This window comes from Vidua macroura, chromosome 1 (genome assembly GCF_024509145.1).
Source record: "Vidua macroura isolate BioBank_ID:100142 chromosome 1, ASM2450914v1, whole genome shotgun sequence".
In the NCBI taxonomy this organism is placed as follows: Eukaryota; Metazoa; Chordata; class Aves; order Passeriformes; family Viduidae; genus Vidua; species Vidua macroura.
The window spans coordinates 132,181,503-132,207,564 of NC_071571.1; the positions used below are offsets into that span (position 1 = coordinate 132,181,503).

At 40.3% G+C, this 26,062-nt stretch overlaps 1 protein-coding gene across 1 annotated transcript in view; it reads right to left on the bottom strand.

The window, feature by feature from the left end:
* The window catches only part of NIPAL2 (NIPA like domain containing 2), a 51,857-nt gene that overhangs the window by 20,333 nt on the left and 5,462 nt on the right, over positions 1-26,062 (bottom strand). Inside the window, 2 exon segments of the mRNA XM_053991538.1 lie at positions 8,712-8,883; positions 13,142-13,210. Of these exon segments, the coding sequence (XP_053847513.1) occupies positions 8,712-8,883; positions 13,142-13,210 (241 nt within the window).

Sequence of the window (26,062 nt, forward strand, 5' to 3'; positions counted from 1 at the left end):
TAAAATTCTGCTTCTTTAGCCTTCAGTGTATTAGAGGCTTATAAGCAAAGTAACAGCAGTACAACTGAGAAGAGGAAAGTCACTGCAAAAACCTAGTATTTAGTACGTGGTCATGACTCTGCAGACAAACAGAGAAAACCCCACACATGTATGGAAGCACTGTCCATGGTCTTTCAGAGTGACTTGCTCTGAGGCAGGAGAAAACTGGAAGTGAGTCCTAGAAATTATTTCCTGATTTCTGGGAAACACTTTCTCTTGTTCAGCTCTTTCATCTGACCTCTGCCAGCTCCTAGTCCTGTCTCTTCAGGATGGGCAGCAGTGGGGAGATGAGCAGCAGCAGTGGTTAGGGCAGGTTTTGTGGTTAGCAGTTCAGTGTGGACATGTGCTAGAGAGGAAAGAAAGGCTTTGAACTTAGGATGGATGAGACTGGGAGACATGGCTCTATTCCAGCACACAACATCTACCTCTAAAAAGAAAAAGAGGCTGGATAAAAGCAATGAGTAAAGTCCTCTGTGAGAGGTGCATCAGCAATGTTAGATTCATTGAGAAAGCTCAAAGAAAAACTGCTCAGGAGGGACAGTGAAGGGACACATTGAAACAGAATCATGGGATGCTGCTACAAGAGCTCCCTACTTGTCTACAGCATGGTTTATTCTTGAAATAACAGTTCGACATTTTTACAACTATCTTTGCCTCTTTGTTGTTCTCATGGAAAATTTAATTTGTGGTTAGCTTGTGGAAGTACTCTAGAAAAATCTAGAGAGGTTCATACCAAGAGGTAAACAGAGAAGTGGAATTCAGCATCAGGCCTCTGTTTTCCAGTCAGCAGAAGATCAGATAGAGCAGAAGTCATAAAATTAAACTGTAGCAAGAATGATGGGGATCTGTGCAAATGAGTAAGTAATATAAGGATCTTCAACTGAAAATGCCTCATTGAAATTAAGTTGCCTGATATGGTTTTCTTTATTCAACTTTTCAGTGATGACTTTGCTGGAGTGAAGACACTGATGGTATCCAGGCAACACTGGTAATAGCAGAGCTACCTAGATTTAGAAAAAAAAGAAGGGACAAAAACCAGGAAAGAAGCAACAGCATCCAAGATAGTGCAGGAATTAATTACTGCTCTGTCTTCCTTCTTTGTACTTTTACAAATCCCACCTCAAACCACTCACCTAGACAATCTCTGTCACAGCAAAGAGGTGCTGCTGAAAGGACTGACACCTCAGTGATTTTTTTTGCTGTTATTTTTGTTTGTTTGTTTGTTTTGAGTACTCCATGTCTGGACTCTCTGCATTCAGCAGAGGTCTAGTAAATGCAATTCCACTGTTGGCATCCAATTTGGGGTAAGATGAATTACGCCCAAATGTCAACTTACAGGGATCACCACCTCTGAGGCTGGCAGTGGGCACAAGATGGTGCGGGAATGCAGCCAGATAATGAAACTTTTCACTCTGCTTTAATAATGTATTCAAATGCAGCATGCCCTGTCTCCAGAGATAGCTGGTATTGCACCAGAGATCATGAGCTTAACAGAATCTATGTATAATTAATACTCTATGATGTAGAGAAATATGTAGAGGAATCTAAAAATAGGAGAGGTTTTAAGAACACATACTAGACCATCTGGGAGTGGAGGAAAAGCTGCTGTAGGAAGGGAGGTACAACTCCAAGGTGAATGAGACCCGGGAGATATTCGGAACACAAAACACAACTGTCTCTGAGGTAAGCTGCCAATGCTCCAGTTGCATTCAAGTGAAGAAGAAAAGGAAATGGGGTAAATATAAGAGAATAAGCAGAGAACAGTTACACAGACCTGATGAGATGCTGGAAAACATACATGACTGATCAGAAGCCTCACAAACTCTGGCTGTTACCTCCAGGACAAAATTTTAAGCAAGTGATGGTAGCATGGCCAAGAGAATGTGATCTTTTAATTTTACTTTTGTTAGTTTTCTGGGGTTTAAGCTCCCAGGTTTGACCTTGGGGTAATCTTCCATATTCTTCAATTTTCGAGATAGGCTTGAATCAGATTAAAGCAAAGAATCCAAGAGCTGATTGTCTTGTTGCAGATGGGATGGGGAGGAGGAGTATGAAAGGAGCCCTGGGAATGCAGGCTGGTGTTGCCAGTTTTCTGCTAGCTTTGCAGCCTTTTCTGGCTGGCGAGACAAATGACAGACATCAAAGTGTTCCCCAGGAGCCCAGTGAGAAATCCACAGCCCTCCTTAGCTCTGCTCTTCTTCCTTAGCTCCTTTGTGCTCCCACTTACAGCCTCGGGTGCACTCAGTTGCTTAAGACATTAACTCCTCCTGAAGAGGCAGTTTAATACACTATGAAAGGCCAACACAGGCTCTCTGCTCTCCTCTCTGCTGGATGGCCTCCGAGCTGATCCTGCTTTAAGCAGGAGGTTGGGTTAGGCACTTCCTAAGGTTCCTTCTAACCTGAGTTATCCTAGAACTTGTGAACTCTTTGCAGGAGCAAGTGGGCATCCAGAGGCTAACCACTAGGCCTACCAGATACATGAATATAAGCCCTTACTGTATCCCAAATTCAGCTCTTAAATGCAGACCTGCTGAAACTCCCCAGACTCCCCTCTCCTTTCCCACCCTCCCTCAGATCACAGGTGAGGTGTCTTGCATCTTCCTACCTCTCCTCCTCTCTACCAGTGATGTTATACCTCCATACTTTCCTCCGAGCCCACTTCCCCTTGATTTCACCCCATCACCACAGTGTAAATTTAATTCCTTAACACTCAGCCCAAATTTTGCCTTTCTCATGCTAGAGTTCTTTTGCTTTTCCTCCACAGAAACTGTGCTTCCTCCTCCTCTACCATTATACTGATATGAGAAATAAATTATTGAACATTATGTTTCAGTCTGTGAGTGAATAGACAGAGAAACTTGGGCAATTGCTGTGCTAAAAAGTATGAATACATCTTTGCAATGTTTTTTTGTTTGCTTTCTTTTTAAAAAAAAAAACATAGAGAGATTGAGGTCTGTGTCAAAGTGAGGAATCGTTTTCTTCTTTTTTTTTTTTTTTCTTTTTTTTTTCTTTTTTTTTTTTTTTTAATTGGTTAGCAATAGAATACAGCAATACAGAAACCCAGACAAAAAATTGTGTCAAAGAGTAAACTGGCAGTAGCTCAGGAACAAAACAAGCAATTAATCACTGTTCTGAAGCCTCGCTGGTTTTGAACCACTGTCTTTGGGAATGCAACACATGGACAGCCCTAGGCCTGGATTATCAGCTTTCAAGTCATCAAGGCATCTCTGGTCATCTGAGAAGACTTGTGTACTTTTGGGTGAATCAGAATAATTTTTTAGCTTTTTCACTAATTATTAAGGTAAAACTTCCAAAAGTAGGCAGAGATGCAGCTCCCATTCCCAGTGACAATGGTTGCTAGATGAAGAGAAGGGCAGAAAATCTGTGAGATGATCTGTTAAGGATTAAACATCACAGAACCAACACAACCTAATGTAATCCTTGAGTTTGTTTCATGCCTTGATTGCATGCTTGTATTAATATCCATAAATTGAGAAGTAAATAGGTCCTGTAAAATGCTTGTATCTATATGACAAAGCCTTTCTTAATGCTCATGAAACTCAAATGGAAAATATGATTTGACACTACATCAAAATCAGGATTAATAAAAACTGTTGGATGGAAAAGGGGGGAAAAGGATTTGTTCAGAAGCTTAATTGTTATCTAAAAATCTCATTTTCATCATGTAAACCAGGCTGGTTTACATTCATTATTGAATGAATATATTCATTATATATTGAATGATCATATATTCACATATATTGAATGAATGTGTATTCATTGCAGCACGTGAATTTCAATGTAAATTGAAAAAATCATTAATTTTTTTTTTTATTATATGCAATTAAGTGACTTGAGGAAGGGCTGTAATGGTGCTACACATAGCTCGGTCAGCTGCTCATTCTCTTAGGAGAGTGATCATTTACAATTATCTCCATATGTAGGTTTTCTCCAGCACAAATAGAAATAAAGAGCAATGTGATGTGTGGGTTCTGCCACTAGCAGACAATGAATGGTGAGAATCCAGCTCATGAAAGCTGCAGCTAGGATTGGGTTTTGTTTGTTTCTTTAAGAAAGGGATAATACACGACAGAAGTAAAAGATAGAAAATACATACTGATTCATAGCGTGTATTCTGTGTATTTTGTCCAATCCAGCCATAAAAAACTCAAGTGTGTGTGCATGATTTATTTTTTCTATGCAACACTATTTCACTATTAAGCTGTTTTCCTGCTACTCAAGCCATTTATGAATATGAATGATCATACTACCTCTTGTTTTTACTGTCAAATCTTACACTAAATAGTTTTTGTAACAACTGTTCATAACTTCAAATATTATTATATTCTTTCTTTTCCTCTTTTTGATTCCTAGATGAGCTTTATGCACTATTTAAAAAGATTAGTGCTCTCCTCATAAATGCATAGGCTGCTTACACTACTGTCTTCTCCAACAGTTTTCAAAAAAAATCCACAAAATTTCATATTTGTTTTAAATGTTCATTCTCTTAATCTTAACAGATTCAGTCAGGTAAAGGCAGTTAAACTCACCCATGCAGAAGAGCACTTTACCAGTGGTCTGGATGAAATACCAAGGGAAGAGAACTAGATATGATTCAAAGACTATTGCACCTCTCTCAGTTTGTGCAACAATATTTCACTTTGCGACCAAGCATTTACTCTCTTTTATACAACTTAAGGGTGTGCTTCCATCTAATCAAGCAGTTTAAGTTCACCCAGTTGATTTTGCCCTAAATCAGTTGAGCAGTGCTCAAGTTATGGGAATGCAGTTGCTGGCAGTCACATTCCAAGATGTGACCTCAAAGTATGCTTTATATGAACAGACCCTCAGCCCATCTTCCAAGCTGAAGTGATTCAGGACCCTCTCAGGACTGAAAAACTTGAAGATGCTTCAATCCATCCCAAACACAAGCTATTATGGTCTGCCACAATAGTCAGGAAAATCTGGAGAGATTATGAGTTACTTAGTGCATTTAATTTCTGCAGCACAAATGACACCTGGGAACAAATTCATTACATCTAATTGACTTCCAAAACCTGTTCTTGGTTTATATGATGGATATTAATGCTCCACTGAATACAAAGGAAGTCATTACAGATACCTCTTGACAGCTGTCTTGCACACTGAACCTGTAACATTTCTAACATGATCAAAGATTAGTACTGGAAAAGTGGTGAACAAAACATGAAAGAATTTTCCCCATCTGAGAAACTGCTCAAAAGAGAGACCATTAAGGTGTGCTTAATTCTGGAACCTGAATTATAGGATTCCAGAATTCTATGGAATACATAGAATACATGTACATACTGCAAAGAGAAGGAAAAACGCTGAAAATCCTTTTTTTTTCATCTTCTAGACAAGTACAAATAAAATATTTTAAAGAAAAGTTTGGTGAATGTTTCCTAGATATTGTTAGTAACAGAGTCCTCAGAATTCCAAGTTCTTGGGCCACAAAGATGTTACGTTACAGTGAGTGGGAGAAATCCATTTCTACAGAGAATCTTCCTAAAGTACCTCAGGAATGTAACTTTCCTAAGTCTGAAGCCCCCCACTGCTGTTTACAAGGAACATATAAAAATGCAAAGGGATCTTAACAATGCCAGGCTAGGTGAGGCAAGTGTAAAACAACTCCCCACAGAATAATGAACACTGCAGAAGAAATGGTCTCCAATGCCACTGACCTTTCCTCACCTTTTCCATCCCCAAGTCATTTCTACAGGCAAAAGCAAGATGATGAGCAAAAAACCACTGCAACCTAAAATTACCCAAGCTACATGTAAAACATGAGTTTTACTTTTTAAGTATAGAAAGTTTCTTAATGATCACATCAAACATGTATTACTCCTCCACTTTAAATTAAAAATTTACTAATTTCTCCTCTTGAAGAAAACAACTGCTGTCTTCTCAAACTATTTAAAACCCTGAACAGATGTAGAGCTTGCATCATTGCAACCACACACAGAAATACTTCTACTGTGTAAGAAGAAAAATATATCATTTTTTCTAGCTTAATTATAAGAAAAAAAGAATCTCTTGGCATCATGCCAATTCATAATCTTTGGTGCTGTATTCTTTTTAAAACAAGACACTGGAACAATCCAGCTCAGTAGAAAAAGGCACAAAGTTCTCACTATTTAATTGATACCGGGTTGAGTGCAAAATCCAGTTGGATGCAGTTAAATGTGGTAGCAGCGCATAATAGATGTTGGCTCCATCTATTTTAAGATGCTTCTCATCTCAGAAGTCTGGAGATATATGATGGGTACAGCCCAAATCAATTCTGGGCAGAGACTCCAGTCTGTCTTGGAAACCCTGGTTTCCAAGCAAAGGAAACTCTCCTTGCAAACCCAGAGTCATGGAGACCTGCAGAGAATCCCCTAGATGACTGGACATTCTGCAAAGCGCATTTCCCCTCCGCACACCATATGTACTGCATTTCCAATGTCAGTGAGAGTCAGCCCTTACCATATGGGACATGTTGACACTGAATTTGGGAACAGAATGCTTCTCAGAAGGTTGGACTTAGGGTTCAGGTATGCATTTGGAGTTTGTTATCAAGTACTTAATTTGTTTATTAAAAAAATTAATTTATGAAAGACACACATTCAACAATGCCTCAAAAACACCTGTAAGCTAGACTCTGCAAAGGCCACCCTCCACCACTTAAAAGTGGTCACAACTTAATGAGAAAAATATTTCTTGATCTTTTAAATTGGAAAACCTGCTGCCTAAACTACCCTTGGCCCAGTTGTTAGCAGATGATGCACATGTGACTTGGGCAGTTTGTCATTGCCCTAAATGATGAACTCTTGAAATTGAAAGGATGATCTCTCTCTGGCTTTAATTTCAGAAGACAGGAAAGTATCTTGTAGTAGGAAGTGTTACTGGGAAGTTATTGTTGTAATTGTCTGTCTTCATGATTTTTACTTGCTCTTCCTTAAGGGAATGTTTGCTAGACTAAATAAAATTTCAGATATTTCTATTGTTTGGGCTATGAAATGGATACTGTCAGCTGATTTATGGGAATGGAATATAAGATATTAAAGTGCTTTCTAGGATCTTCCAGAATAAGCATTCTGGGACAGTTTAAAAAAATAAAAGTGGATAAGAATTTTGGTAAGACATAACAGTTAGGAAAATAGTTTCTTGGTATTTGTTGTAAGTAAGGGAAGTGGAGAATGAAGGAATCACCAGATGCAACATTTCTTTTGCAAAAGCAAAGAAGGAATCTGCTCAGATAAAAATCAACCCTAAATGTGATCTCATCTTTTTCAGTTAAATAAATATTGAGATTTTTCTTTCTACTCACTGCTTTTTGCTTTTTCTTTCTAATTTTCTATATTTGCATTTTATTCTGTTTGGACAACAACTGAGATTAGCCAATATCCTTTGATGTTCAGAGATGTCTGACAATGCCTACAATTGTTACTGATATTACTACTGCCACCAAAATCACACTGGGATATGTCATGTTAATTTACATTTTCATCTCAGGTAATATGTCATTCCTTACTTTGAGAAATCTTTCCTACTATGCTGAACATGGCTTTACAGCTGAAATTCTGCAATAGTTTAACATTAAAGGTTGCAGTAAATTGCCTGCAGTTTCCTTCCCCCTCTTTCTCTGCTAAATTGCACCTACATATTATTAGTTGCTTCCTTCCACTACAGCTAGGTAGTCCACTGGGAAGGTATTTCATCTTTTCTACCTTCCCATGGAGAATCACTCACTGCAATGTCACTTCCAAGCATGCAAATGGTAGCTGGAGACCTTGCAATGTTATCACTTGCCAATAGCAAGTAAATGAGCACCAGCATATACAAAATTGTTGCGATCTGTCAGTCCTGGATGTTTCAACTGTGGATGTGAAGTGACCAGGTTAAGGGATGTAGCTGCAACCTTTATTCCTGTTTTTGCAGCTTCTGTACAATATTGCCCTGTCTACCCTGCTTTACACTAGCACAACATAAAGACATATTTTTAAACATGTGTTACTTTGTCAAAGAAACAGACATCTCATACCTGAGCACCTTAATAACAAAAAAACCCACATGAAGTAAAGAGTGAGATCATATCACTTCAGCTAAAGTCCACTTAATCTGTACATAAAGGAACAAATGAACATGTTTGATAATGTCCATAAATGTACAAAACATTTCTGGAAATTTCTAGGCCCTTTCTGTCACACACTACAGAGTGTCAAGCAAGTTTGTCCACATCAACATGAATCATGGTGATGGGCAGTGAACGGGCAGCAGAAACCACTTGGAGTGATGGTAACACAGAAAATGTGTTGTAAGTACTCAGAATCAGAGCACAGCTCTGAGCATGCAGCAGGATGCCAGTCCCCCTCTTTGGGGGCTTGCAGAGCTGGCAACACCTACAGCACTGGGCAGAAGCTAGCAGAGCACAGTGACACAAAAGACAAAATCATGGAAAAAGAAATATATTAGAAGAGTCTTTGTTTTAAGCTAACAGTTTTTGTCAAACTGTCAGCTCATGTAATTATATGAATAATTTCTTTTCAAACCACAATGTTAACATTTTCCTCTTGTGTTCCTGCTGCAGTTTCAGTGGTATTATTCCTCTAGCCAGAAGCAAGCATTTGATTAAAGCACATACCCGAGCAAGAAATGGCAAATGGTCTCACCTATAACAGAAACACATCCCAGTGGAGCGACAAGAGCAATGGGGGCGAATCCATAGGCTGTGAAATTGCCAACCTCTCCGAGCCCCAGGAGGGTAATCCCACACCACCAAAGCTTGCTCGTGTAGCAGGGCTTCTGCTCTGCTTGGCAAACCAGTCGGAGATGAGCGCATTTCTAGAAAATTAATTATTAGGAACAGGCATGAGTAGAAAGACTTCCATTGTGTTCTATGTCTGACAAAAGTGGAATAATTAAGGGGGCTGTCAACATCAAATTCCAGGTGCATTGAGGTTTTCTTTTTAAACAGGACTTTGAGCTTTTTGTTGCAGAGCTTTGTGTTAACTCAGTGCTGCTTCAGATGTGCTTTCTTAGCCATGGTAGAAAGGGCTGAAAAATTAGGCCTCTGAATAAACCTGAAAAATGCTAAGTGAATACTAGCTAGTGCTTCCTAGCTATCACTGCACATATTTGCTCCTGTCTCAAAGCAAAGCTCAGCAGTTGTGCTCTGAATCTGGAAACACTCAAAGGCAGGAGACAGGGCAGAATCAGAACTGTGGCAACAAACCGGGACAGGGGGAACAGACAACAGGGTGTTCCTGTCTGTGAAACCTATCCTCACCACAAATACACTTTCAAAATGAAAAAGGCAACACTTAATCACATCTTCTGTAGGGAGGACTCTAAATTAATTAAACAGAATTTATGATTTGGCTACAGCCTCCTGTTTGACCTTAGAAGAAGATCATAAGTAAAGCTTTATTTTCTAAAGAAAAAACGGTTGTCACAGGTTTAACATATACTCAAGTAAGACTTCATCAACATTTCCTGTTACATGAAGAAGGTATCATTGGCACAAGTTGTAATTGTTTTTTCTCTGGCTGTACAGCAAGAATGTGTATATAGCAAGACAATTTTTTCTTTCATCATACTGATCCTCTGAAACAGAGTCCAGGCAGTCTCCATCAAGAAAGTGTCATAACTGGGAATGATGCAATGTTTACCAAATTAATTCTGCAGATAATAATTTCCTTTCTCAAATTACTCTCCAGTCTTTCTGCACATGGGTCAAAAAAGGTGGAAATTAAATGATACAGTTATTACAGTACAAATGGTGGTAAAAGAAATTTTTTTTTCTCCATCACTTGATATTTGATTTTAGAAGTGCCCCTGCAGAGCCCAGAGAAGTTGTAAAGGATTTTCCTCATACTCCCATCCTTCTCTGTAGGCTACTTGACAGAGCATGGGACAAACAGCAATGTCTGTAATACCCCATAGCCTTACTCAGTGCTCTTATTGAGAAGATGCAGCACATTACTGCAGCTTCACGCTGTGGAATGTGTTCAGGAGATTAAATTCTAGGAGGAAGTTTAGCCCTCCAAGGAGAAAAAGAGCAAAAGGAAAAAAAAAACATCCAAAATGGTTGTTCTATTTATATAAACAAAGAAATAAATAAAGCTCAATAAAGATACAAATTAAGTTAATATTAAATAATATTCAAATTATTATTCAAGAAGCCAAGTTTCTGCCAAAAATTAAATAGGACAATTTTTTAACTGAATCCTGAGATGTATTTGCACCCCAGATTCTTGTAGGATTAACTTTTGAAGGCACAGTGAGATTGAAAAGATGTGCAGCAAACACAGGAAGGTGAGCTCAGCAACTCCCCTACAGCCTTCTTTCTCCAGATGTCTGTCTTCTTTACACAGTGATATGTGCAAATGGTATTTAGGTGGAGGCTGTTTATAATTCAGCTGAAATACATTGCAAATGATGAGCTGTTCTTTAGCAGACAACCTGCTAGAGGGAAGAGAAGCAGGATAACGGACTACATGGTCAGAAAGGGACAGAACAAAAAAAAACTGGCCTGTCCAGTTAATAGGAGTGTGAAAATAAATGCTGAGATCTAGGGAAAGTCATTATTCATATTTAGAAGATATGGTTACTAAATGAAGACCTAATTTAAAGGATAAAAAAAATTCAGTTTAAATTTTCTGTCAAATGGCAAAGAGAGCCATTGGGTTTCCCTAATCAGCATATAAAAAGCTGATAGTTCAAATCCAGTAAGGGCCGTTATGATCACAAGTCAATAGAATTCTGCTTGTATGCCTTGGTACACCCCCTTGCAAAGCATCTACTTTGGCACGCAGTACCCTCAGCAGACAAAAGATATGAAATCTGAGCAACCTCATTATTATGGCTAGGCTCAATTTCCACTTCACCTTCACTTTTCTTCACTTCACCTTCACCCTTCCACTTCAGAGGTTTTCCCAGAGCCTGTCCTAGCACTGTAACCACCCGCAGGCTGGAACTCATGTTGGAAAGGCAGCAGTCATCTCAACTTGCCTACCTCCTCTGGCTAAACAGGTTTCTTTCTATGGGATTTTCCAGCTAATGATGTTTAAACAGAAGAGAATCACTGAAGAACCTTCTAGCTTTAATAAATTGGGTTACTATGAACAGAAGCTTTCATATTCCACACCTTTCTATTTCATCCTTTACAGAAAAAGCAGTAAGTAGCTTTATATGATACCTGTACAACTCCTAAAATACTAGCTAGCAAAAACACTTCTGGACAATTTACACAAAAATGTCTTCTGTGCTTTAAAAACTTTTGTTAAAAGACCTCAAAATACAATGAAGCCTACAAGATACAGATTATAACGAAAAATGTAGCTTTCTACTGAGTATATATTTTAATTATTAAAACAGAAAGGATTTTATAATTGGCATCCTACAATGCTTTACCAGAGTTGTAAGGGCAACACCTCCCTTTATTTTTGTAATTTTAAATAGTGTTTACTCGGATTATTTTATCTTAATTGCAGAAGAAAAACTAAACTGGACAAAGTTGTTTTGGGGTCCAATATTGTAAAAACCTTTAGGTCTGTATGCATTTATGGAACAGGTCCTCAGAGAGCTGACTGAGAAAGATGCCCTCCTTGATCTGCTGCTTGTCAATTCTCGTGAGTGACATGGTGACTGGCGCCGTCTTGGCCACAGAGACCATGAAATGTTTGAGTTTAAAATTTTTGTTGACAGGAGGAAAAGTGCAGGAAAACCTCAGCTCTGGACATGAGGAGAGCAGACTTCAGGCTGCTCAGGAACTAGTTAGAAAAGTCCTCTAGGAAATGTTTCAGTAGTGCTGGGGTCTGTCATTGCTGGTAACTTTTTAAACATCACCACCTAAGAGCACAGGAGCAGCAATTCCCCAGTGTCAGAAGTCAAGCAGAAGGCTGGCTTGGCTGAACAGGGATCTTCTTTTGGGTATAAGGCAAAAAAGGAAGGTGTGTGCCCAGTGGAAGCAAGTTCAGGTGACCTGAAAGAATACAGAGATGCAGCTTGCCACTGTAGGGAGAAAATTCATGTGGCCAAAGCTCAAATTGAAGACTGACAGAAATGTGGAGGACAATAAAAATAGATTTTTCAGATTTGTAATAGCAAAAAGGCAGCATAGAAATAGCATCAGCCTGTTACAGGATGAGGATGGGCACCTCACAAACAGGGAACGGACAAGGCAGAGGTGTTTAATGCATTCTTTACCTCTGTCTTCAACAGAGATGATGGACCAAGGAGGTCTCAGTGCTCTAAGCTGGAGGACCAATGGCTGTGAGAATGATCAAATCCCAGCTGACCCTGAACTTGTGCAGGATCTACTCCTCCAGCTGGATCCCTACAAATCTATAGGGCCTGATGGGATTCATCCAAGAATCCTCAAAGAATGAGCTGATGTAATTGCAAAATCTCTCTTGATTTTTGAACTGGGAATCTGGAGAGGTCCCACCTGACTGGAAGCTGGTGAGCATTGTCCTGATTTCAAGAAGGGCAAGAAGGAGAACCCTGAAAAATTCCTGCCAGTCAGACAGGAATCAGAATTGAGACCTGTCAGTCTCAATTCAGTGCCAGTAAAATCATGGAAAAGATTATTCTGGGAGGTATTGAAAAACACCTCAAGGTCAACACAGTCATCGGTCACAGTCAGCACAGCTTCATGAGGAGAAAGTTCTGCTTGTCAAACCTGACTGCCTTCTGTAACAGGGTAACCCACCTAGCTGAAAGCCAGTTAATGTAATTTTTTTGGACTTCAGCAAAGCTTTTGATACTGCCTGTTATAGTACCCTTCCTTACTCCCAGGTTCACTGGGACCACAAGTGACTCACAGCTGGTATTTCTTTCTGGCACTTTAAAAGGAGAAGGAGTTATGAATGTTTCTTCTATTCCTGTATGACAATCACAGCACAGAACAGGCTGAGAGCTCCCAACAACCCCCAACTCCTAGCAACGATAGCAGGGCACTGCTAGATTACAGTTAATGAAAGAGAGAAGGTTTATTAAATGCAACAAAAGTTGCATTTTGAACTTCATCAAAACTAAACTGCAATGTAAGCACTTGCTAAATATAAACAACACTGAATAAAGACAAACCATATCATACCTGTATATTCAAAGAGACACTGATGACGAAATTTGAAGCAGCAGCAAGTAAAACTCCAAACAGCTGAGTCTGCAAACCACAAAGCAAAGAAATACAAAAATATTTATTAGTTTAAGAAGAACAATATAATGGTGGTTTTCTGATAGCACATTATGACCCAATCAAAACCAAATTATTGTACTTCTCAGTCACTGAGTTCATGCTGCAGTAAGTAAAGTGATAAGAAGTACCTCTGCACAGCTGCTTAAGGGGGGTTGTGCGTACCTCTGCATAGGGCTTAAGTAGTAAATAAGTGGGAATTTAAAGGCTTGCTGGTTTTGCTGTCCTTCAGTAGAACACTTTCTTAAATGTCATGAAAGACAAAACTAGGCAGTTGAAAACCACAGACAGGGTTTCAGTTGAAAACCCCAGACAGGGCTTTTTCCCCTGAAAAAGGACCTAGTTTTTACATTATCCAAAGGGAAAACCATCAGTAATCAAACCATTCCTATTGGAACGCAATTATCTTAAGTGCTAACATATCCACTATTTGACAGGGCAGCCAGGAACATAGGTCTCCTGAAAATTTCTTTAACGTATTGTGTTATTTCATTAAATAATCTCCTAATCAGACTGTCTAAATTTCAGTAAGATTTGCAAGCTTTCTATGAAGCCAAGAAATTAAAAACACTCAAGCAAGATTCATTATTTTGGAAAGAAGTCATTTAAAGATGCCATTTCAGCAAGGTCAAACAACACAGACTTGATAGAGCTCCCTGTCCACTCTCAAAATGTTCTAACACATTGCAAGCCATCCTAAGTGTATTAAAAACCCATTCAAGGTCACTTCTGTAGTGCTGTGAGGAGTCCCATTAGCTTGTAGAGAAGACAAACATACCATCAGTTTTTATAAACAAGGTCATGGTAATATAACCCAGCATAACAACTGTTTCCAGGCTGTAAAGCATCATCCAACTCTGTGCTTACAGCCTCATGTTTCATGAGACTTACCCAAGAAGGTCCCTGGGCAACTCTGAACAGGCAGTGCCTACCAGCCACAGAGACTCTTACCCCTCAACATTTATAAAGAGCAACATGTTGTCCCAAAAGCACATGGAGGGGGGATTGTTGTTGTGGCTAGATAGTTCCAGACTAAGCAAAGGCATCCCCAAAAGTGTGAAGAAACAACAGCCTTATTATAAATCAAATATAATATTTAAGCCAAGCAGCAGAATCCAACTGTTTCCAGCCCCTATGTTTCTGCAGGGGCTTGGAGTCGGCAGGAGAAGCAGACAACAGAACTGCTCTGAGAGAACTGCTTGGCTGCCTGCCAGGTGTCACCAAGACATGACTGATGGGTCCAAGGGGAATTAGAGACAAGAAAGCAGGAAGTGAGAGGGCTCCCTCTGCTAACTATTACAGCATCAGTGCCACAGCTTGTGTACAAGAAGCATTCAGTGAGAAGCATTAATCAAGATTTTAGCCCACAGCCTCTGGTGCATGGCCACTGGAGGTCCTTCCCCTCTTGCATCCTCTCCCCAGGATCCTCCGCTGGGATCCAGCAGCATGTTCTGGGCTCTCCCACACACACTGTGTTTTTCATGCTCTGGGAACACACCTCGCTGGAGCCAGTGGGAAGTGTGTGATGTGACACCTCAGCACGGATGTCCCTGCTGAGATCAGCACTCACTGTTACAGGGACACAGCAGCCTCCTTCCACTCTGGGGAAATGCTGTCACATGGACACCACCCAGGCCTTGCAGAAGCAGAGGGGATGGGTTTTCCTTCCTTACACCTTAATGCTGTAGCATCAAATACTGAGCACTGATCTTGCCCAAAGTTTGACCACTTCATCCTGCCCACACAGCAGCTTCAAAAAACAGCAACTAAATCAAAACTGTTTTCTTGCTCCCTAAGACTTGTACTTTTTAAATGACAACATGCTCCCTTGTGAGGAGGTGGAGAAGTGGCCTTGTCAGCCTTGTCACGAAGTGTTTAAGAAAAAGGAGACAGAAGGGAATAGAAAACAGAAACTGCCCCCTCATTTACCCCATCGTTTTATTGCACTTACACTAGTAATTGTAACAAATCCCCACTACTCCCAGCTGAGAATTCAGTCTCTCTGTGGCTCTTCTTGTTCCAGAGGCTGATCCTATCATTATGGCTGCATCTCTGGATGCAACTCCTTGCAGCTCCTTCCTCCCAGTTTTCAGCTGGGGGTCAGAAACCTTGCACAGGACTCAGTAGGCAACCAGCACACCACAGAGAAAACACCACTGATCTTTAGCCAGACCACAAGCAGGTCTCCATCCAGCTCTTGAATGCAGCTGGCGAGCAGAGGATGAGGTCATGTGTTCCATTGGTCATCTAAAATAATGTGCTAAATCAGATCCATGTGTGGGTACTGATGATGACCTGAGTGCCTCTAGAGGCTGTGAATCAAATCTCCAGCAGTGGGTTTTCCAATGCCCTGCATCATGGGTGTCCTCCCCAGAACAGAAGTGCTTTTGCACCACAGTGGTTGCTTCACCAGGTACCTATGAGCTTGGTCAGATAGCTTGGTCAGATATCACTGTGGGACACATAAGATTTCTATTTCCACACCCCCCCCCCCCCCACAGGAGAGATCTGCTGTTAATGGCCTATTGAATGTCACTGCATGACTGATAAAAGTTGCAGCATCCCATTGTGAGATGCTCTGCCCAGAGGGAGGAGCCAAGCATTTCCACCTGAATATAACCTTGAATTTCTGTAACACCAGCATGGCTTTTCCTACACTGGATTTCCCAGAGGAACAGCTGCCTCTTCTACTGCAGGAAGACTACACCCCTTTTCTACAGGATCACTGCTCCAACAGAACCACACCTGATACTCCAGGAGAACTGCAGCCATAATTCCCAATTGAACTGCTACCAACACCCTGACTAACAGGGTATCAGGTTGTATTCTGACTTTGTCAGTGTTGTTTTGGTTCACTGCATTGTTTATGTTATCTTTTTATTTTCTTCCCTAATAAAAAACTGTTATTCTTACTCCCATATTTTTGCCTGAGAGCCCCCCTTAATTTCAAATTTATAACAATTTGGAGGGAAGGGGTCTATTGTTTTGGTTTTTTTTTTTTCTGTTTCAGGGGAGGTTCCTGCCTTCCTTAGCAGAGACTTGTCTTTCCAAACCAAGACAGAATTACAGAATGGTTTGGGTTGTAACAGAGCTTAAATATAATTTAATTCCAACCTGTCTGCCATGGGCAAGGACACCTTCTACCATGTTGGTCAAAGCCCCATTCAACCTTGAACATTTCCAGGAATGGGGCATCCACAATTTCTCTGTGCAAACTGTTCTGGTGCCTCACCACCCTCATTGTGAAAAGCTTCTAGTATCTAGTCTAAATCTACCATCTTTTAGCTTAAAATCCTTATGCTGTGACATTCCTCTGTGCCTAAGTTAAGCAACCTCCTGGTCTGCGCACAATAAAAAGCAGTGCACGTGTACGATCAAGGCAGCAGGCTGGGCTCAAACCTTACCCTCGTGGCTCAGGTCATCTGATGGCAATGGCCACATGTTTCACCTGAGCGCTGCTGTTGGCATATATACTGCCCTGCCTGCTCCAGGCTGACAGGTGTTCATGAGCTCTGCTTAGCATGGTGATAGCACCATGCTTCCAAAGCCAGGGCTGGACAGACCCCTAAAGATTAAGAGCAGAGTACGATATCCTAAGGAGGTCAAATATCACATGGATCCATTCAGGGAGATGAGATGAAAGTACAGCAACACCATGCAGCTACAGCATGGTAAAACTGTCTCATGAGGGTTCATACTCACACATGCTTATATTAAATTAAAAAAATGAGGGGAAATGCAGTAAAAAGGAAAATTACATTGCAAACATCTCAAATCAGAGTGAATCTTAATTCAGCAGGCAATTTCTAATGAACCAGGGTTACCACATACAGCAATGCTCAGAGGAGAAAAAGCATATCTCAGGCTAGGAAAAGCGTACATGAATGAAAGACAACGTGCAACTGAAGATAGATCACAAAATTGCTGTACTGCTCTGAAAGCCACCACAGCCCTTCTGTTCCCATATTATCATGTGAAAGGCTTCATTATTTGTGCTGTGTCTGCCATTTAATATCTTTCAGAAGCTAAAGGACTGCTGGAACAGCCAGTTCAGTAAGTAATAAACATGATATTCTCTGAGTTTCCAGTTGTGATATCCAGTTGTGATATCATCCACAGCACTGCAGAGCTTCCCACACATAAGTCTCAAGACAAACCTCAGTTTGGGAATTCAGTTGCAGACACAACTTCAGAGCCATGGTACTACTTCAGTCAACTAAGGACTTCTACAGGAAAGAGCTTTAAATATTCAAAACTGTTGGCATAAAATGCAAGTTTCTTCATCACCAAAACATCTATCTAGCATACAGGCCACTTTGTCAGACCCCAGATTTCAAACTGTTGACACATTCTTCCACTGCTTCCAAATGCATGAGGCTTGTCACAGAAACATCTTGCCCTTAAGTTTTCCAAAAAATAAACAACAATACAGAAATTTAATTCACTTTAATATGTTTTGGAACAAGCCATGAAAGTCACCAACCCACTTTGAAGTCCTTCCTAGACAACCCCTGAGCACACAGACCATGGACTGAGATTGTGGGTCTGCCTGCATTTTACTTGGTGGCAAAACAGGCTTGAGGAATGCTTTCCTCTGGCCTGCCACTCTCTCACTGCCTTGCTTAAGTGCCTGAAATGATCCATCCAAAACATACCCCATTACCATTATGTTCTTTATCAGCCACCTGCCAATGTTTAACACTAAAGGAGGGTCAAAATTCAAAATCCACAGCAAGGGTTTTAAAGTGGTGACCCTGTGCAGTTTGTCAAGGGTGACACTGACCTGTACAGGGGGTGCTGGGGTAAATGAGTTCAAAAAATGACAATTTTGCCTCAAGCAAGGCACCCTCAGCACTTGCCTGGCATCCCCATCCCAGCCACATGAGGGTCCTGCGCAAGCTGAGGCATGGGGGAGGGAGGTTTGAACCACCAATCAGGAGAAATGCATTTGTCAGCTGGAGTGGCAGCACACTGCTATTCAAAATAAGTGAGCAGCAGTGTGGCACTGGCTGGGTATGTCCTGCTCCCAGCACTCAGGCAGGACCTGATGCTTGTTTACCAGAGAACCTTTTCATATCATTCTGACAGTGTTTTAAAGCGACATTAGCAACATTTTACATGCAAAGTCTCTATGTATTGTCAAAGTAAAATAAGGGTTTTATGGCAAATGAAAGCCAGGCTGAAATCTCTATCTTTGGCAATAATTCTACTAAGTTTATCACTTGCAGACTAAAATCTGCATTGGAGATTCAGTTATATGGTGAAATGCAATTTATCCATATTACATGTGTGTTTTCCTAAAGCACATTAAACTGCAGTTGCCAGGTCTGTGAAATGAAAACTTAGGAAAAGGAACATAATTTGCATTGACTAAAAGGTATACACCATTATTTATGGAAACTTGCTATGCCTATAAATTGAACTGATGAGCAGAAAAAAACCCAGACACTTTAAATATCTGTTTATTTAAACATAAATAAAGGCTAGTTAAACTGTTGCTCCTATTTTTTCTTGATTTCTCTATGAATTTGAGATCTAAAGGTGTTCCCAACAAATTTAATGGCGTGTACTGTTTCAAAAGCTATGCAACATTTCAAATAATTGGGATTTTGTCAGACCTCAATGGGTCTTACTAAAAAAAAGAGAAAGAGGTGGAATATGTTCTAAACTTCCAATTATGAGTTAACTCTGAAGCAAGAGGAATTCAGAGTCCTTAACAAAAACCATATTTTTCAAAGAGCTACCATGTGGAATTGGGAGAGGCTTATCATTTAGCTATTATTATTCACAGAGCTCTGGCTGTACTTAGTACTTCACAGATGTATAAATAAAACAAGGTCCTTGTTCCAATGGTTTTCATAGTGCAATTCATATACTCAGATATCAGTTAAGGTCCATATGAAGTACTGAAGGACAGCTGAAATAAGAGTAAAAGGGCAATTACCAGTGTGGGAACATGAAATGAAAATACATTTGATTTTTTCATTGTGACATAAAAGAAAAGGGGCATTGTTCAATATATGAGAAGGAGAGAGTTAAAACATTTGGCATCATCATTGTTAGAAATAGAGAGAGAAGACTTGGTAACTACATTACCTCATAAATTTAAAATTTATCGTTTTCCAGAAAAATAACAAATTTCAAAGGCTGGAATGAGAGTTTTGTAAGTTATGAAAAGGTGGGGGAACTTCAGAGGATACAGCAACTACAGAAGTGGAATTCTTTTATTTATCTCTGGGTTTTAATCACTTTCCTGAGATGCTAATTATATTCACCACTCTGATTATTTTAATTCATATACATAGCAGGTAACAAACCAAGCTGGAGAATGTGAACTGTGAAATAATGTAACTAAATTAATTTTTTATATGCTTACTAATGTTATATACAAACATATCCACCCACTGTATTGTTAACAAGCCTAGAATTATAGAGTTATTTAAGCTGAAAAAGACCTCTAAGACAATTCAGTCCAACCATTAATCCAGTACTGCCAAGTCCACCACTGAAACTCTAAGCACTACATCTACATGTCTTTTAACCACCTTCAGGGATGGTGACTCAGCCTCCTTCCTGGGCAGACTGTTCCAATGTTTGAAAACCTTTTCTTGGAAGATATTTTTCCTATGGTACTATTTAAACCTTCCCTGACAAAACCTGAGGCCATTTCTTTTTGTTCTATCACTTGTTACCAGGGAGACAAGAATCACCCACCTCATACAACCTACTTTCAGGTAGTTTTAAGAGACCACTATGAGTAGCAATTTTTTTTTTTTTTTTTTGTTCTTTTTGAAGAGTTAAAACCAAACCTCTCAGCTTCTACATTTCAATTTCTTATTGTCAGGAATGAAATCTTAAAACTAGAAACAAATGGGAGAAAGGAGAAGAGGCAGAATGGATTTTTACACTGTTTCCACAAGCAGCCTGTGATACTTTGGGACACTTTAGTTCCTGGGATATTTTGCTGCATAATCAAAGACCATTTCATATTTTTAATAATGCCTGCTGGATTGCCAATAAAAACCTCTCCCATGACGGTATAAAAACATCAATCATAGTTGAAAACATATTAATAAAAGATTTTCTCAAGTACCATCACATATCATTTCCATGGCAACTACAGAAATTAAATAACAGGAAGAGCAAGAATAGGATTATAAACTTTTGCCAGTTTCCAGGTCCCATAGGAGAAACAGGGAGGCAAGCTACCACTGCCTGACCAGCTTCTCCCACAAAATGGCCAGTTGGCTTGGGGTTATGCTTATTGCTGCCCAGGAGCAGGCTTTCTGGATATTCCTGTTTGACCTAGGCTAATTCCTGGTGTACAAGGTAAGGTCCAAGCCACACCACTCCGAGCCTAGGAATATTAATCCCCAAAAGCTACAGTCTGGCTCACGTTGAGAGGCTGTGCTATTCCTATCACATACTTAATGTGGCTCCCTGGACCCCTAAACTGAGAGCCAAGGAGGTGACACAAGGCTTATGGGAAGCTGGAGACAAGCTCAAAAGGGAGCTATCTGAACAACTGAGTGAATAGAACTGTTCAGTGTTACAACAGGCAGGGCAAGGCACAAGGAGTACTCTCAGAGAGATGTCTCACTCTGCATGCACACACAACCTCTGCATGTACACACACATGTGCCTCCAAGCCAAGCACAGAGAGCTCGTTCCCTCTTGTTATTGTAGTACAAGTCTTGCTAAAGTACAAATGAACTATTTCTGACTCCACCTCAATCAGAAACAGAAAACCCTGAGAGAAATGTAACCAGCTCAATACATTATTTAGCAAATCCTCAAAAGAATTTTTATATAAGAATCTCCCTTTACCAGTTGAGAGGAATGGCATACCTCTTCCAGCATGCACCTCTCCGGCATCACTTTCAAACAAAGGCAGGCTTGTCTCCCATTCTAACTCAAATAATCTTCTGTTAGCTGTAACTAACCCTTCCTTTGATCTTTAAAGAAAATACTTCTCCACGTCACAACCTGAGTGAACATGCTCAGTTGTTGAAACACAAAGTCACCCATGTCAGACAGGGGTAAACACAGGCAGGAAACCACAATGCTTCCAAGCCAGTGGCACTTCAGAAATATTCTAACAGGAGTAACAACAGGGCAGGGAAAAAAGAAAATACCTGAGTGCAATTAGAATGAAGTTGGATCCATCTGTTTAAAGACTTACTTGATTTTATGACAGGGGAAGGAGCTGCCCAAAGGCCCTTCCAGTCTCTTGTTCCTGCAGAGGAGGGGTGCTCTGCAATAGTTCTCTTGCTTTCCTTCCTGCACCTCTCACACTTGGCTCTCCTAGTTTGATTTCTAGAGTGTTAATCATTTACAGATAGTTCCTAATGCAAAAAAAAAATGGGTGGACTCCAGAAGGCAGAACCTTCTGCTTAGCAGCATTATTCATTTAAATATAAACAACTGCTAGATTATCAGTGGTGACCTAAAACAAGAGGCCCTGCACTCCCTGAAATATTCACACATATGTAGATGGGTGCCTACACATAAACACATGGCTAGATGCTTTTAGTTTGCAGATACTTATGTTAAAAACTGTTAAGATACAAATCTTGGAATAAAAAAAAATGAACTCTAAAGAAATGGCCTCACATGCAAATTTCTTGCAAGGGCCTGAGATATAGGTAGCAGGCTCTGTGACATATTGCAGTTGTACATTTCGACATTTTACTACAAACTGTAGTTTACTGGTTTAAAATATAAAGTATTATTAGCATTTTGTAATCCATGGTGAATGCTGACATAAAGATTAGGTGTTTAGTTCACAAAAATCCAAAGCATCTACTTCATAGCTGCCTTCTGCAAGAGAAAACTAAGATCAGTGTAGCTGAATGATCCCTTCTACGTACCTTTAACACCTTTTTATATGCTCTGTTGTACTTACAGAGATAACAAGGTGGTGATGCTTTTTCCCCTAGTTTTGAGTATTGTTGGTCTTTCAGCGATTGTATCTTATGTGGATTCTCCAATATAGAACTTGCTGTCTTTTTTTTCTGCTATTTTAGCATAAGTATAGGATAAAATGGTTATAGACATTATCCTTGACAGGGATTACTATGGAAATGGGGTGAGGAAGATAAATTCCTTTTCAGGAATTGAAGAGATGAAGGAGAACTGAGTATCCTTTTCATGAGCCAGATGCTATTATCTCTCACATGCATGCTTTTTAAACCATGCACTGCTCTTCAGTTTGTCCTGGCAGCCTCTGATGTGTGGTTATCACAGCAGCCAGCAGCTCAGCCTCATGCAGCTGGAGCCACTCTTCCAGCAAGATGGAGGAGAAAATTGGAAGGATAAAAGTGCAAAAACTTGTGGGTTGAGATACAGACAGTTTAATAGATAAAGCAAATGCTGCATGAGAAGCAAAGCAATTTCAGGAATTCATTCACTGCTTCCCATTGGTGTATAAGTGTTCAGCCATTTCCACAGAAGCAGGGCTCCATCATGGGTAATGGTTACCTAGGAGCACCAGTGCCAAATGTCCCCTTTTCCCCTTCTTCCCCCTGCTTTATATGCTGAGCACAACACCAAAAGGTATGGAATATTCCTTTAGTCAGCTGGGGTCAGCTGTCCCAGCTGTGTCCCCATCCTGCTTCTTGTGCATCCCCAGCCTACACATCGACGGGGCAGTATGAGGAACAAAACACACCTCAGTGCTGTGCAAGCACTGCTCAGCAGTAACTAAACATCCTGATTGCTAGCAATACTTTTTCATCATAAATCCAAAACACAGACCACATAAATTACTATGAAGAATATTAACTCTGGCAAAAACAAGTACAATAGTCAAGAGATGAAGCTAGAGACTTCATCTGGTGAAAGCTGCTATTACTTGTTTGACAGAAGCTTCTGCAGACACTACAAGCTTTGCTTTTGGTCATCTTGACATGAAGACTGAGTCATTGCTGCATGACAACACAGATACTGAATGAAAATGTTCATGGTGCTTTAGTCACTGCTGAGGGCAAAAGCCTGTTACTTAAAGAGAGAAAAACAAAGGGAAGACAATAATGTGATAAGAAGTCAATAAATAAAAGAACCTTGTGACAATTACAAAGCAGAAAAAAATCCCAAACCCACAACAATACGCCACCCAAAAAATGGAAAAGAAACATTAAGAAATAGTAGGTTAGAGTCATAAAGCAAAGTAAACGGAGTCACAATCTATTTACTCCCAAGCTCAAGCCCAAAAAATTAAACTGGGTTTTAATTTAGAGTTAACTGTGTGGGTACAAATCTGTTATGCACACAAACCCCATATTTTGGTTGTTTTTCACAGGAACATATTTACAGAGGAGATATCCTTGGCTGTTGAAGAAAAGGGCTTCAAGTACAGTCTGTATCAGCTGGCAAAATTACTTTGTTTCCAGCAGGATGACAGTCAAATCATCCAACATGTTAGCTAGGACATTGGTGCAGGTTTCATCTCCCACAAAGCTGATTTAGTTCTAGGGAGTTAAATGTCAGCAAGAGGTAGACTTGGCCACAAAGGGATATGCACTTCTATGTTACTACATCACCCCACCACCATGAAGAAGTCCTGTCCAAGGAGCCAGTGGTTGCTTTGCTCTGAGTCATTGTTTTTGTGTGTGGAAGGACTTCCTCCAAACCTTGCACTTCACCACAGACCTCTACATTACAGGGCTGTTTCTGCAAAACACAACAGGATACAAAGGGGCATATAGCCAGAGAGTGGCTGTGTGCCTCATCCAAGAGTTTAACAATTCTGTGATTTCTCGCTATCATAGTTCCATAATCTCTCTTCATTTCCCCATTATGGTCAAAACAGTCCATATCACCAAATGAAGCCAAAGCTCTTAGCCCAGATGATGTAAATCAGCCATGAACGTCACTGAGGAGAGTGGAGTTATACCACTATAACCTCAGTCTAAGCAGCACACATCTGTTCAGTTTGAAATTGACTATTTACTTTTGAGCACACTGCAAATATTCCTTTCTTAAGAGCTCTGCTCCAGGCCTGGTGTTGATTCACACACCACCTGGCTGTTCTTTGAAGCTGCTGGCCACATGTTTCAAAGTCCATATCAGTCAAAGCATGGAAAACATATCTCCCAACTGCTCATTATAAACATGAGCATAACAGTTACATGTCACCCAAACTCCAAATGAAATAATCCCAGTCTTCAGTTACCAGGTTAGACAAAGGCCCCACCTCCCTTATGAGTGAAGTCGACAGTCAATTGTTTGTTCATCTTTCTAAAGTCTTGGGTTTTGAGTTTGGTCAGATTTCTGCTTGAGTAATTTGGGGGTTTTTGATTCCTTCAAAGAGGACTTAATCAGATATGGCAGACTATAAGACCATAGTAAAAGAAGGATCATTCTTAAGATCCGAAGAGCAATGCAGTCTTTGGATCACAAAATCTTAAGGGGCTGGTGTTACAGGTGAGATTTTACATGGAAGACAACTTTTATTTTAAAAATTGCATCAGTGAGTATCTTCCTGTCAATTTACCCAGACAAATTGCCTCATCAAGGAGTCAAATGAGTGCTAGGGCAAATGAAGCAGCAGAAGCACAGATTCAAGGTGAGAGCAACACTGCTCCTTTGTGTGACAGCAATGTCCTAGATCCAAACAGCGACCTCATGAAATCTCAGGAACAGACAGGTGTTGGTATGAGCAGCCAGACTTTCACCCTACATCACTTTGCAATTCACAGACACGCTGTGAGACTTGAAAATCAAGACAGTGGCCACAGCCAACTTAAAGTCATTACTTGTAGACTAGTCTAGAAGCTGGGAACAGGAAGGGCAAAGCACTACACTGAGCCAGGCACATCCAAAGCAGTGTAAGGATTCAGATTCATCCTGTGCCTGGTCTTTCCCATTCAGTGCTGACTAAGGGAAGAGGAGAACTTGCCCTGCTCTGCTGGGTCCATAGTTTAAGCCCTCTTGTCAGTGGTAAGCTGGATATCAGACACAGCCTGCATGATGCACCCCATTTTTCTTCAACATACCATTTTGAAGCAGTCTGAAGCAAAACTAAATTCTGCACTAGGTACGATATGTGTAATTAGTGACTCAAGTTTCTTTGCATCTCTCTTCTGCACCCCACTTTCTGACAAATGACAAGTATTGTAATGTTCCTTACTGCCTAGAAATTTCCTAATTAACATTATTACGCCTCTTAAAACAGATCAGTGTAATTACAAAGCTCCTGTTTAACTTGCAATCACCTCAAACATCAGTAAAAAAAAAAGAAAAAATCAAACGCAAATGTTTTTTAATGTCCTCAGAAAAAAAATACAACTCATTTTATCATAGCATCTGCTGGGAAGGGAAGCATGGAAAACAGTCTGAGATTTGTGAAAAATAGCCCAGATATAATCAAACAACAGACACTTGGACAAGCTATAGCTGGTGCATAGCATGGCCCCAGCTCTGCAAGAGCATTCATTCCCAGTGTCTTGCATGAGGTGTCCAGGAAGAGCTACCAAGACTTCTTCAAAATGAATTGTGAACTATCAGCCTAAATAAAATTGTTTTGCTCACCAGCTTCTGTTCTCTGTCAGGCAAGGAAACACTCCTGCAAGCAGCTCTGCTAGCAATGCTGAAGAGAAGAAAATGTCCAGAATAGATGGACTTTCAGTTCTCTCATCATCAGCATTTGTTTTGAGGCTGTGTGCCCCAAGTACAGGATGTAGAGCTGGGTTGGTTTGCTGTTCTCTGCTGCCAGCACCACACTGGGCTTAGCAGGAAACTGCTACAGGCACATGACTCCTTCCAGGCTTTGTAGGGGGAACCCAAGCAGGATACTAGAGGCCTGCCAATAACACACACTAG